Source organism: Fonsecaea pedrosoi (assembly GCF_000835455.1).
Source record: "Fonsecaea pedrosoi CBS 271.37 unplaced genomic scaffold supercont1.4, whole genome shotgun sequence".
Lineage (NCBI taxonomy): Eukaryota > Fungi > Ascomycota > Eurotiomycetes > Chaetothyriales > Herpotrichiellaceae > Fonsecaea > Fonsecaea pedrosoi.
The window spans coordinates 3,164,577-3,178,426 of NW_013550612.1; the positions used below are offsets into that span (position 1 = coordinate 3,164,577).

General features: G+C 53.4%; 4 protein-coding genes across 4 annotated transcripts; 2 read left to right on the top strand and 2 right to left on the bottom strand.

Moving 5' to 3' along the window:
• Nucleotides 1-199: 199 nt before the first annotated feature.
• Z517_06942 (uncharacterized protein) lies at nt 200-3,402 on the top strand (the record flags this gene model as incomplete). The annotated part of the gene is made up of 2 exons (XM_013428681.1): nt 200-2,753; nt 2,804-3,402. 2 exons carry the CDS (start codon nt 200-202, stop codon nt 3,400-3,402), a joined length of 3,153 nt encoding a protein of 1,050 aa, XP_013284135.1.
• A 779-nt stretch (nt 3,403-4,181) lies between these two features.
• Nucleotides 4,182-5,564, top strand: Z517_06943 (uncharacterized protein; the record flags this gene model as incomplete). Its single annotated transcript, XM_013428682.1, has 2 exons — nt 4,182-4,298; nt 4,959-5,564. The coding sequence occupies 2 exons, from the start codon at nt 4,182-4,184 to the stop codon at nt 5,562-5,564; spliced, it is 723 nt and encodes a 240-aa protein (XP_013284136.1).
• Nucleotides 5,565-6,336: 772 nt separating this feature from the next.
• On the bottom strand, nt 6,337-8,568 carry Z517_06944 (uncharacterized protein; the record flags this gene model as incomplete). The annotated part of the gene is made up of 3 exons (XM_013428683.1): nt 6,337-6,345; nt 6,419-8,280; nt 8,346-8,568. 3 exons carry the CDS (start codon nt 8,566-8,568, stop codon nt 6,337-6,339), a joined length of 2,094 nt encoding a protein of 697 aa, XP_013284137.1.
• Nucleotides 8,569-11,612: 3,044 nt separating this feature from the next.
• Z517_06945 (uncharacterized protein) lies at nt 11,613-13,319 on the bottom strand (the record flags this gene model as incomplete). The annotated part of the gene is made up of 2 exons (XM_013428684.1): nt 11,613-12,886; nt 12,947-13,319. The coding sequence occupies 2 exons, from the start codon at nt 13,317-13,319 to the stop codon at nt 11,613-11,615; spliced, it is 1,647 nt and encodes a 548-aa protein (XP_013284138.1).
• Between the last annotated feature and the right edge of the window lie 531 nt (nt 13,320-13,850).

Sequence of the window (13,850 nt, forward strand, 5' to 3'; positions counted from 1 at the left end):
AGATTCATTGCGCACACGGCTGACCGCTCTGTCGTGTGACAACAATTATCCTCCTATTCCCTCTGTCGATATTTGTTTGAGTCCACTCTAGCGTTCGTCGTCCGTGCATGTGTTGCCTTCGATCATCCACTCGACTATCCTTTCTCATCATACATTTTGCGGACGATGGGGTGGAAATCAACATAGCTAACATGCAATCATGTCAACATTACTACCGGTCTTCAATGCTGAATCGCAGACAGACAGGCCGCGGAGTCCAGCCCGCTATGCATCCACTTCCTCCTCGATAACATCCTCTTACTCTCTCCTGACCCCCCAAGAAACCGCCGAGCAACTGAAGACTTCAATCACTCAGGGCCTGCTGCGGACTGAGGCACATGCGCGACTGGCAAAGGACGGGCCCAATGAGTTGCCCCATGAAGAGGAGGAGCCACTATGGTTGAGATTTCTTAAGCAGTTCAAAGAGACCTTGATACTTCTCCTGCTCGCATCGGCCGCCATCTCGCTCTTCATTGGCAACAAAGACGATGCCGTCAGTATTGCCCTCGCCGTCACCATTGTGGTTACCGTCGCTTTTGTGCAAGAGTATCGATCGGAGAAATCCTTGGAGGCCTTGCATAAATTGGTGCCTCATTATGCCCATGTCAGACGCTCGGGGCCCCGATCGACCACGTACACGGCTAGACATCAGCATTCTGAAAATGAAGCAATTGAGATGGAGCCATTGGCTAACGGCGCCGCGGTCCCCCCCGAGGAAAAGTCGTCTGCTACGATTCCTGCATCCCAGCTTGTCGTGGGTGACCTCGTCATCTTTGCTACCGGCGACCGCATTCCCGCCGACATCAGAATCACTCACGCTGCCGAGCTGACAATCGACGAATCCAATTTGACCGGCGAAAATGAACCAGTGGAAAAGTTTCCTGCCGCGCTGGACCCGACCATCCGTAGGTCGGAGCACCACGGTACCCCTGAACCGTACAATGCGGCTGGCGCAGTAGGCACCGACGTACGTCTCAATGAGCAGCACAACATCGCGTTCATGGGAACACTGGTGCGGTCAGGCCATGGAGAAGGAATTGTCATCGCAACCGGCGGAAAAACCGAGTTTGGGACGATTTCGTTGTCGCTTCAGGAGATTGAGGCTCCTCGGACGCCTCTCCAGCAGTCGATGGATTTGCTGGGGAAGCAACTTAGCTACATGTCTTTCGTCGTCATTGGAGTCATTATCATCATCGGTCTTATTCAGGGCAAGAAATTGTTGGATTTGTTCACCATTGGAGTGTCACTGGCCGTCGCCGCAATCCCTGAGGGTTTGCCCATCATTGTCACGGTCACTCTTGCACTGGGAGTGTTACGAATGGCTAAACGAGGAGCAATTGTCCGCAAGCTCCCCAGCGTCGAGACACTAGGTTCGGTGAATGTGGTTTGCAGCGACAAGACGGGAACTTTGACTCTCAACCACATGACTGTGACCAAATTGTGGCATTTCGATACGGGGAAGCCATTCTCCGTCGACCCAACCGCAGCACTCACATCCGCGACCAAGGCCATCCTTCGAATCGGGAATATTGCAAACAACGGTCGACTCTCTCACAATGCTTCCGGGACTCCCGCGACTGCTGCCTCTGCTGCGGTGCTATCCTCTACTAGAGATAGATCATCTACCGTCACCAAGAGTCGATGGCTGGGTCAGCCGACCGATATCGCCATGCTCGATTTGTTGGATGCGCACGGTGAAGACGATGTTCGTGAAAAGATTGGACCGCGAACAAGCGAGACGCCATTCAGTTCGGAGCGAAAGTGGATGGGCGTTGTCATTGGCAGTGCCCTTGGCGAAATGACCAACGGCTATGGGCATGGGTCGGAAACAGCCTATATCAAAGGCTCGTTGGAACAGATTCTGAGCAGGTCTGACACGTATCTGACTAAAGATGGTCAAGAAGTGGTGCTTGACGAGAGCCGTCGGAAAGAAGCCAGTGCAGCGGCACAGGCAATGGCGGAGGAGGGACTCCGGGTCATCGCATTTGCCAGTGGTGTCCTCAGGCATAAGCCACGGCAGACCAGCAGAAGCTCCACACCATCGTTGGGAAATAAGAAGTCCACAGAGCCAGAGTCGGATATCTTTACTGGCTTGTGTTTTGCAGGGTTGGTCGGGATGAACGACCCTCCCCGAAAACACGTCAACAGATCTATTCGACGGCTGATGAATGGAGGAGTGAAAGTCATCATGATCACGGGTGATGCAGAGACGACGGCGGTGGCGATCGCGAAGAATCTCGGGATGCCCGTCAGTCAAGGAAGTTCAGGTTCGAGATCCGTCCTTCGAGGTGATGAGCTTGACCGTATGTCAGAGGAAGAACTGTCGGAGGCCATTGTCAGGACGAACATTTTTGCGCGCACCAGCCCAGACCACAAGATGAAGATTATTCGAGCTCTTCAGGCTCGGGGAGACGTGGTGGCCATGACGGGTGATGGGGTCAATGATGCTCCCGCGCTCAAAAAGGCCGACATTGGAATTGCAATGGGAAAGCTAGGCACAGATGTGGCCAAAGAAGCGGCCGATATGATTCTGACAGACGACGACTTTTCCACAATCCTCCGTGCCATCGAACAAGGGAAGGGCATCTTTTTCAACATTCAAAATTTCATCACATTCCAGCTGAGCACGAGTGTTGCGGCGTTGAGTTTGGTCCTTCTCAGTACCATGTTTGGTTTCAAGAATCCGCTCAATGCCATGCAGATTCTTTGGATCAGTAAGTCATGTCGGGTGATTGTTCGCAGTACCTCAGCTAACGTGTGCCAGATATACTCATGGATGGCCCTCCTGCTCAGTCACTGGGAGTTGAACCAGTCGATCCGCGGGTCATGATGCAGCCGCCACGACCTCGCAATGCCAATGTGCTGACCAAACGACTTATCCGCCGGGTTCTCACCTCGGCGTCGATCATCATGATGGGCACTCTTTTCATCTATCTTCGAGAGATGGTGGACATTGATGATCCCACGGTCGACCCGCTGGCGGTGGCGTCGACACCCCTCCGCACCCGAGTGGTGACGAAACGCGACACCACCATGACCTTTACGACGTTTGTGCTTTTTGACATGTTCAATGCGCTGACTTGCCGGTCGGAATCCAAGTCGGTGCTGATTGGCGAAATCAAGCTCTTTGGAAACAAAATGTTCAACTACGCGGTTGCAGGCAGTCTCGCGGGCCAACTGTGTGTTATATACTTGCCATTTTTGCAACGGGTTTTTCAGACCGAGGCGCTGGGTCTGTGGGACCTGGTCTCTCTGATATGCATAAGCAGTACCGTGTTTTGGGTTGATGAATTGAGGAAATGGGCTGAAAGGAGGCGAAGTTCTGGACGCATGCCGAGTGTTGGGTATTCGGCCAATGTATAGGATGACTGCTGGGAGGGATATGGTGGTGGGCCATTCGATTCATGGAGCCCAAGTATAGTCGTGGCGGTGTATAGATTAGACGAAACCGTGTAACGAAGGAATATTAATTATCACGACAGACGTGTCGCTGTCGCTGGTAATGGGCTTATTTCAGCTGCGTAGCCGTGACGAAAGACTGACGAGGCTGAGAACGACAAGGCTGAGTGGATGTGCATCATCCCATTGGCCAGTCGGTTCCGGAACCTCGTTATCCCGCTTTTGCTGTCAACGACCATTGGATTCGATATCTCTCTTCTTAGGACATTGCAAGCTTTGGTTCAAGCGACTCGGACCCTGCACACCATTTCTCCCCGTGTACCGAGAATTCTGTCCGACAGTTGGATCAGGCCCTGCGACTAGCTAGCCAAGGTTTGCGCCAAAGCCGGTGGAAGGTGGCAGAAGGACGCCCTGCGTACGGAGGGGAAAAGAAAAAAATCCTTTGTATAAGTCAGCAAGCAGCCAGATCCGATATCGATATCAATATCGACGGAGACACCGCATTTTCGACCGCGATCGCGATAGAGACAACATCGAAGAAACAGCAACACCAGCGATAGGGACGCATAGGGCTTATTTATTGCCACGCACTTTCTGCGTTCCCTCTCTCACTGCACGCTCTCTGAATTTCCCATCAGTCTGCGCACGACGTCAACCCCTCCGCCCGCACGATACCATTGCCATTGCTGCCTGCTCTCGATAGGATTACACACCTCGACAGGCCCGAGTCCTTTCATTCAGCCATGCCACCCAACGGTCCACGCGATCCGTACGCCGGGCCCGAAGCAGGACCCGAACCACCGTTTCCCATCAAGCTGTGTGGGCCGGTGATCAAGGGGTTTGGGAGAGGGAGTAAAGAGGTGAGTGAGAGTGGTTCTTTGTTTTCTTCCTTTTTGTTCCCTCGTCGTTGCGTTACGTTGTGTTGCGGGTATGTTTCGTGTGTCCCGGGTTTTGGTCCTCGGCTCCACGGAAAGAGAGAAATCGGTGCTTCCAAGGGACGTTTATGAGTGGGTGGGAAGGAGGGGAGACTACAAGAGCAGGTTAGGAGTGGGTGAGCGAGTGAGCAAGAAGGCTGTGCCTGTTGCACTGCTACGTCGAGAATGTCGTGTCCCGAGAGATCTTCTCGAGTTGTTAAACGCCGACTACACGACATCCGCGACTGCGGTCCCTGCTGTTCTGATTACGAGAAGACGACCGCATTCACCATCTCACAACCTTGGACCTTCGATGACAGCCAACTCCCTCCACAAGATCTTCAGACGAAAGATATCATTTCCCTGAGATGTCATTTTCCATTATCCGGGGCTGCTATCTCATCTCAGGGCTCCCCATACCCGAGGACCAAAGCCATCTCTTCTTCCTCGTCCCCCCCCCAGCCTACTTTTCTCTTCTCTACCCTTGTCTTCCTTTTTCCATGTTTACGACCCTCGATTTCTCCTCAAATATACACCAAGCAGCACCAAGACCCCCGGACGAAACAAAAAAAACTAACCTTCCTCTTTTATCTCGGACGAAAACAGCTCGGCATTCCCACAGCCAACATCCCCACGGAAGGTCTTTCGACCGAGCACCCAACGCTGCCGAGCGGAATCTACTACGGTTTCGTGGGCCTGTCGTTGAAAAGCTGCCCGTCTGCAGCTGCAGCTGCACCGGCACCGGCTTCGACTCCCAGCACGAATACCAACACCAATCCCGCCTCCTCGTCATCCTCGATATCCTCCGCCCCCGAATCTTCAACCTCATCCTCGATCCCCGCCCCCCCCCTCGTGTCGATCCACCCGGCCGTCCTCTCCATCGGCTTCAACCCCTTCTACAAGAACACGGTGCGCTCCGTCGAGATCCACATCCTGCACGAGTTCCCGCGAGACTTTTACGGCGCCGCCCTCAACCTGCTCATCCTGGGGTACATCCGGCCCGAGTACGACTACGTCAGCCTGGACGCCCTGGTCGAGGACATCCACGTCGACTGCGCCGTCGCGGCGCGCAGTCTCGAGAGGCCCGCCTACCAGGCCTTTCGGCAGGCCGGCTGGGAGAGCTGGTTGACGGACTTTTCGTGGATGGACAAGGTGGATGCCAACGAGGTAGAGAGGGTCGTGTTGGGTCAAGACGGGAAGGGTCAGGGTTAGGGGGCAGAGTCAGAACCAGAATGATGATCATGGTGATGGTGATGACGGTGGTGATTATGGCCATGGTGATGTGCAGGAATGAAAGGAATGAAGGAATGACTGGACAGAAAGGGTTGATTTAATGGTCGATCCAGTGGTAGTGGTAGTGGTAGGGATAGAGATATACCCCAGCGGGCAAAGATGCAAAGGACTGACGACTAACCAACGGTAGAGGAAGAGGTAGAGGTATTTCTGAGACGCAAGATACAGGACACGGGTACAAGGTATAAGAAGAACTCCTCAAGGAGGATATAGCTTCCCTTTCCCTCTCCCTTTCCTGTCAATAGGGCCTACAGGGGTATACAGGTAGATTCCTCAATAACTAGAGAAGCTCTACGACCAAACACTGATGCACTCGTCCATGGGCTGATCAAGTGTCCTACAAATACTCAATGAGAAAAGAGAAATCGATCCATCACGGCCTCGCAATTTTCAATTCATCAACAGTGCCAGGCAAGGCTCTCGGGACACTAAAGAAATTTCCATGACAAACACCGTCCGCGACGGTCCACGCCTCGAGTTTCTGTCCCAAATCAAGGGTCATGGGTAGGTATATAAATCCTGTACTCGCGCAGTTCCACTGCAGCTTATCCACAGTCTTCCCCAATTGCCGGGCCTGAAGCCAACTTGGCCCGGACCTCCAGGCCATCCTACCAGGCCATATAACCAAAGTATCCCGCCACATCGCACCTCCATTTGATACATAAAGCATTCGTAAACCGCAAATAACTTTTTAGGCCTCCTATATACAGGGCAAAAACTGTGACTCGCGTTAGTCTGCTGAAAGGCAAAAGGATGGGGGATGGAGAACTCACATTCATAACAATAAGCATGGGTATATCGAAAACGTCGCGTTTCACCGTCCAGCAATATGTGCAATCCACTTTCCCATCAGCAGATCCCAGCTTCTGCATACCTTTTTCGCCAGAGATACCGTCGCGTTCCCGCTTCATATCTTGCAGACGGCGAGAGCTGTCTTGCCGTCGCAGCTCCAGTTGCCCCTGGCGCCCTTCTTCGGTGCGCGCCTCGGCCTCGACATTGAGATTCTGGGCGAGTTCATCGTCTTTGGTCCGGTACTTGAGGAGTTTGGCTCTGCCGCAAACACTGCCTCGGCTGTCTCCAAATGCCAACCTCGCAAAATCCTCGTAGAATTGTACCACCGACTCATCGTCAAGGAGCTCGGCAAGGAACACCGGTTGGGGTCGCTTCTCGCCGTTCTCGGTGTCAGCAAACATTCGTTGCGTAGGAGTGTTGGTGCCTGTCTGTCGTGCAGTGTTGGTTCCAGAACCTGTGCCAGGTGTTTGCCCAGAATGACCGCGATTCACATTTAGATTTGGGGCCCGACCAAGGAGCACATTCTTTGTCCATCCCGTGAGGATTTGGAATTCCTTGCCCACAGCAGCAACTTCTCCAGTCCTCCTCGCTACAATTGTTGGTGTGCCGACCCCTTCAATAAAACCTTCATATTCCCACAAGGTCCTCTGGAAACACTTCTCCATGAAAATCAGGTCTTCCCGGTTTAAGGTCTTGGTTGTGGCAATGAACGAGGGTCGGATCGACGCCAACGACTTGGCTATGGCAAGGGTCTTGGAAGGATGTGCGGCAAATCGTTTTTGGAGGTACGCAATTGAGCTGTGGAACCCTGTTGTATAAGGGTAAGGTTGGGTAACTGAAGTATAGATCGACGACGGATCCTTGGGCCGCTTCAGAGCCTTGACAGGCAGCTGCGATTTGGCCTTCAATTGCGGAGTCGATATAGGAGGAGGGGCTCGGTTGTTTCGAGCGTCCAGGGTTCCGGTTGAATGAATGACCGGACCGCCATCCAAGGCTGAAGGGGGCACCTGGAGGCCTGAGCTGGTCATCAATGGCGACTCTTCAAATTTGACAGCGTTATTGGGCGTGCCATTCGTGTCGGGGGAGGTCCAGTTCACCGCGTTCGATTCTATAGCAAAGGCGTTGGGAGCCATATGGCGATTGTGTCCGTGGGCGCCATAGGGATCGGTTCCGTTGGGCCAATCTGGCAACATCGTTTCGCCGTAGATCTGTTGTCGGGCCGTCGGGCTCTCACTGAAGCTTCCAAAGGGCATACGATACTGCTGTTGCGAGATTGAGCCGCTTCGTGTCGCCGTATCACTGGGAGGAGTGTCTCCCGCATTTGTCGCCATATGGCCCAGCATACCGAACTCTAAAGCACCGTAGTGATTGCCAAAGTTCATGCTGGCAATGTCAAAGTTGAACATGGGGTCTTCGCTATACATCTGTCCTGGCCAGCCTGCGGCCGTTATGTTGTTGTTATTTGACTGGTCAGCACCCAGGACAGGGCTTTGCATTGGAACTTGCCCTCCAACGCTTTGGAAATTGGTGGCCAGCGGTGATTGCTGAGGGAAGCTCGTCGTGCTCAGACTTCTCTCGTGGAGCATTGGGGGGGGCATATGCGAGGGCGTGGAAAAGTTGTTGTACGTTGGCGCCTGTTGGAAGAATGGCTGTTGATGCGGCGTCTCGTTGCTCGCAGTCGAACTCGTTTTCGGTCCGGTCTGGTTGTAGAGATTCCCTCCCACGCCAGGCATGAGGGCCTCGTTGGGCGCATCATGCAGATACTTGGCCTTCTTCCTGACACCGTCCTGACACGCATCCTGGAGTCCTCGTTTTACGCACCTTTGACATGGTCTCTCATCTCCTACCACAAATGTCAGTGACAGCAAACGACGGAGCTGCGTGTCGCAGTTACAGAAGTTCACCTACCACAAGTCAAATGGGCACGTTGGCAAGCGTAACATGCCCTACGTGCCTTCTTTCTCCGGGGACGAGAAGGGTCTTTGGGATTGGTTGATGTGGCTCCGTTTTGCTGCTTCTTAACGTCGTTCTTGCTCTGACCTTCGGCCATGTTCACTTGGACGTTTTCGGTCCCACTGTCCTCAGGAGAGGCCGAATGAGAGTGCCCATCCTCGACATCTGAGGCCGTCATCTTGTTATAACGACACCATAAATGAGATGTCAGGGAATGCAGGACGTGAAGAGATGGCTTGCACAAGGACAGTCAGCGTCACACGAGAAACCCGAAACTGGTTTTGCCCAGTCAAGGAGCAGTGACCGAATGACAGTTTCTCAGAAGCAGGCCTCCGTTAACTTGCAGGTCCACCGTCGACAGAGCTCGCGTAAGTCAAGGACGCGGGCCCCCTACGGGGACCAAGCGCTTGACTCGTAAAAAACCAGCTCTCTCTCAAGCAGAATGGTGGGGAAGAAGCGACAAGTGCGTATGACGGCGGCGCAACTTTGAAGGTTGATAGCAGATGGGTCTTCACTTGTCCAGCCAGGTTGTGTAAGGAGGCCGACCAAAAAGCCCGTGCGACCCTGCTAGGTATGACAAAAAGGAGCAATGTTTTTCTCCTGCGCTCGTGTCGAGGGTCCAGGAAGGACAAAGGTTGTGTGTCGGCTTGAAGAGGCGGCGGCGGGGCGCAGGTGGCACCGGATAGTACAGGAATAACTGTCTTCAGGTGAAATACAAAACGTCTCTTTCAGCGCCGACTTTGGATCGCACAGATCGTTAGCAACGCAAAGGCATTTTCAGGGTGGATTGAGGTTTGGTGGTGGTGGTGGGTGGTCGAGTGAGTCGAGCACTGAGGAGATTCGCAAATGCGGGCAGAGAGGATCGCCCAAAGGAGGGCGGGCGGCGTCAAGGGTTCAGTCTCCGGCCAGGGCTTCGACCGCGGCTCGGCATGCGGAGTCAGTTTTTCTGGCAGTTGGAAAGCTCGTATCAGAGCGGGCTAATGTGGCGCTGTCAATGCGACGGGGATTCCTGTCGTTGTTGCTGCAATGAACAGAGTTCTCCTGCGCCGTGCAGGAGTGAAGGGGAATGAGGGAACAGAGGGGTGGGAGAGAGATGACGGGGTGACGAGGCAGAGAGTTTGTGAGTGAAGAGTCTGGCGGTGCGCTCGCCGCTGCCGCTCTCGCTCTCGCGCAATAATGAGATTGGTGTGAGTGATGATTTGCTAGGCCTCTTTTAACTATAAGCGACCCCACAGAATCTTGTAACGCCTGAAGGTCAAGGACGCGGGCGCGGGTGAGGGGCTCACTAAGTGCTTCGTGCTCGTAGGCCCGGCAGCTCCTGCACTCGGCGCCTGGCTGCCACCTGGGAATGGCAATGCTGGGCGACGGTAAAGCTGGAATTGTCAGCCTGATGATGCTGGCAACCCGGCCCAGCAGCGCACGAGCTGTATTACCCACCCACCTGACCTACAACGGCCTCTATATGCCGGCCCCCTGGAGCCACCAGCTCACCCACCACTTGGAGTGCTCGCGAGTGGTGGGGGTTGCTGCGCCCACTGATTTTTAAGTAATTCCCTCGGCATATTCCAGGGTCCTCTTCTGCTCGTGCTCAGTGCTCACAGGACAAACACCCCCCCAGAGTGCCAGCCACCAAAGGCAAGCTACCAAAGTGTCTTTGGCCAACCATGTCAACCACCACCTCTCAAATTATTCCTCGGGGTGACCCCAGCCTCCCCGGTGCATTATTATTGTTATTATTATTTGAGCTTGCTCAGTGAGTAGTAGCACGAGGCATTAACAAAACCAAGTTGTTCTCCCTACTACCGAGTACTCACGCAGAAACTAATTCAACTAATTCACCTAGCTCTACCCTCCCCTGGCTTTTAAGGGTTTCAAGGTTCATGCAACTTGTGAAATTCAATTTTCCACACACACACACGCACGCACACACACAAAAAGCATCCAAGATCTCCCACACGCCGCGCCACGGCGTTATGTACCCTAACCAACCTATCAGGATGCAAGCTTGCAAAGCCATGCAACGGGGTCTTTTGGGCAGCAATAATGGCCTTTCTTTTTCTCCTCTCCAAGGACGTGGGAATCCGATCCACCCAGGTAAGCCAGTACTAAAAAAGCAAAGCCAAAGTAAAGCAGGGGGCCCGGGTATTGGGTGCCGAGGTCAATGTTGATCTCTTGAACAAGGCTGCCCGTTTTCGTCCGAGGTTTTCGGAATCTGTCGGCTCAGGCTCGTTATTACCCCAAAAGGCAATTCCTTAGTCCATTCATTTGCAAGACACACACACCTCACCGTTCATCCAAGTAGCCGAACTTCCGTTGTTGTTGCTGTCCTCGAACCCGGAAACTCTGTAAGTAGTACACCACAGTTCCCGCCCTCTTCCCAGTCAGTGTAAGACGGATCCCCTGCCCAGTGTTCACGCTGCGTACCGACCAAGATGACGCCACACGTGCCTCGCCCATCGAGGATTTCGTCCTACCATCCTGAAGCACTCACCGCATCGCGTCTGGTGTCACCCAGTATTATTGTCCTGGGACGGACGGGACGCGCATGTCATCCGTTCCGCCGCCTCTCCTCCGCCATTGTGACCGTGCTCACGCCCCGAGCCCTTGGAGCATACATCCTTGAACAAATGCCACGCCACATGCAGAGCACAGCACGAGAATGGACCCCTCTCCTTTTCTCCCTGAGTATGACGAGGACAACAGTGCTGTGTTTTATGTGTGCATTGATTGACACGGCTTGATGCGGTGTCCGGCAGGGTCGTCCTATCAAAATGCTATTCCAACTAACATCATCACAACTCGGACGAGTCACCTGCAAGTGCAAATCGCAGGAACCCGTCCGCCCGCCTGGGCCTCTGACACATATCGACAGCTCCTTTCCATTGCCCTTCTGACAGAGGCAAGGAAGATGTCAAGGGTGATCATGACCGGGCCTCGTATGTGTGGATACTGTAGAACAAGGCGCAGCGAAAAGGGAGTTTGACGTTCAAATAGTCTGTAATTGCACAGATTTGATCTTGTCTATCGCAGTCTTGCCCTGTATAAAAAGCCATGCAGCTTCCCCAATGTAGAGTGTATATGGGTCCCCTTTTTCTACATGGTCCGCTCTAGAGTTGCGTCAGACCCACTGTATCTGTATAATAACTTTCCAAGAATTCCCAAAAAGTCCAATTTTCTCTCTGCACTTGCACTTGCTGGCCAGGTTACCAATACCTCCAATGTTCATCCAGATCCAGGGACGGACGCGAATCTGCTCTTCTGGCGCAGCCGCTTGCCGTAAATGAAGAACAGGTACGGGAATGGCGCCATGACCAAACACAGAAATGCCAAAAGTGTCGTTGCCCAGTGGAAGCCGAGCTTGTTGTACATCTGAACCCCGAATAGGGGGAATGCCCCTGCAAAGGAGCTCCGCGCGAACGAGTTGGCCGACAGGGCGCTGGCTGCGTAAAGGGGATACGCCTCAACGAGGAAGGTGAAGACCCCTGTGAAGACGAGAATTATGCCGAACCCGAAAAAGCCGCTGCCGACGATAGGCACAATGGGGTGAATGCTTGGATAGATGGTCCAGGCAAACCAAAACAGCCCAGCCACGCAGAACCACCCGCCGAATATCGAGGATGGCAGTCGATATTCCGGTTCCGACTTGCGTTCCCCGGTGGTCTCCTCCCGCTTCTGGAGGAGTCGGAGGTAATTCCTGTGCCAGATGGGGTCGGACAAGATGGCCAAGATCATGCCAATCATCAGACCGAGGAAAGATAGGCCGACCTGCCAAATCTTCCAGTGGTAGACTTCGGTAAAGACAAGATTGAAGGCACCGAAGAAGAGGTAGAGGATGCCCAAGAGGATGGAGGAAAACAGGCACAGGTTGAAACACATGGGCTCCAAGAACAGCAGCATGAATGGACGATACAGGGATCTCACTACCGTCCAAAAGATGGACTTCTCGTAAACCTCGATCGGAGCCTTGTACCTGTCGTCACCCGTCTCTTTCCGCTTCTTCTGCGCTTTCTTCCTCAGCACCACCGGCATGTACGTTTCTGGCACGACCACAATGATGGCGATGACCATCACTCCGGACCAGATCAAAAGCGTGTAATACGACCATCGCCAGGTGGTGTTGTAATTGATAAACCCTCCTATGATGGGGCCGAGTCCTGGGCCGATGAAAGGGGAAGCCGTATATATCATCATGGGCGCTTGCAGCTGGTCACGATTGAACATATCTCCAACGGTCCCGCCCGCGACGGACAAGAAGGCGCTCCCAGAAAAGCCGTCCAGGAACCGGGCTATCAGCATGGTCTGAATATTCTGTGCAAAGGCACAGGGGAACAGCCAGATGGTGAAGAATATATATCCCAGAATATAAATCGGGCGGCGACCATAAAACTCGGATAAAGGCCCCAAGATCATGGGAGACAACCCCAGGCCAAAGACGAAGAGGGACAGGCCGAGCGTTGCAACAATCCGTGAATTGCCAAACTCCGCGTCCATTTGCTCTGTGGCGCCATCAGCATCGGAACATGACTTTGGAGGGAAGCATTGGCTTTTATACTAACCATAGGTGATGGTATAGAGGGAAGAAGTGCACGTTACACACAACGAGCCAAAGGCCAGTGTTATGACCACCAGCCATTTCTTCCCCGGATGCATGTTTTTGGGGTTCATAGGGTCATCTGGACCGTCCCAACCCACTTCGAACGTCTTGGACGGATTTTCCACGTCCACCTCTTGCGGCTGCTCCGGCTCATCGCCAGGTTCTCGGTCACTGAAGAATGTGCTGTGCCCATCCACATAAGATCGACCAGAGTGGATACTGGGTCGAGGCTGACTTCGGTTTGTCGATACGGGAGTCAACGAGGCTGGATATTGACGCGGGACATCCAACAAGATCTCCTTCTTCTCCGCCTCGTTGGTTTCATGGTCTGCCATTGGGGGCGAAGCGTTGTGTCGACAAGCCCCGAAAGAACTTTTGGAGAACCGAGGAAAACAGGAGGCTACCCCGAGTCATTCAGAGGCACAAGATACTGGCCAAGGTCGGAATATAGAGAGCACAGAATGATATCAGCCAAGGGAGGGAGTGAAGCTAAAGGGAAGAAGAAACATCGATATGGGGCGACCAAGGCCATGTTGACGGAGAGTATATGAATGACGATGAGCGTATAGCCGGCTATGACTTCAAGAAACTATGGCGCTATGGGGAGAGTCGATCGTACAGCGATGAGTCGAAGAATTCGGTGGAGTTATCGATGCAGCAAAAGTGGGAGTTGTTCCGCGGTAATCAATTCCCTAATTGGCGGGGCGGAGGGTGGGATTTCACATAGTCCCGTAGTTCATCTCAACCAGGAAGATGATGTTCGAACAACGCCTCGTGGGATCTTAGCAAATTCGTACATGTTCGATGGTACGAGATGCTTTGGGTTCGAAGTTTCGACCAGTTAAATCCGAGCTCATGGGATGCTT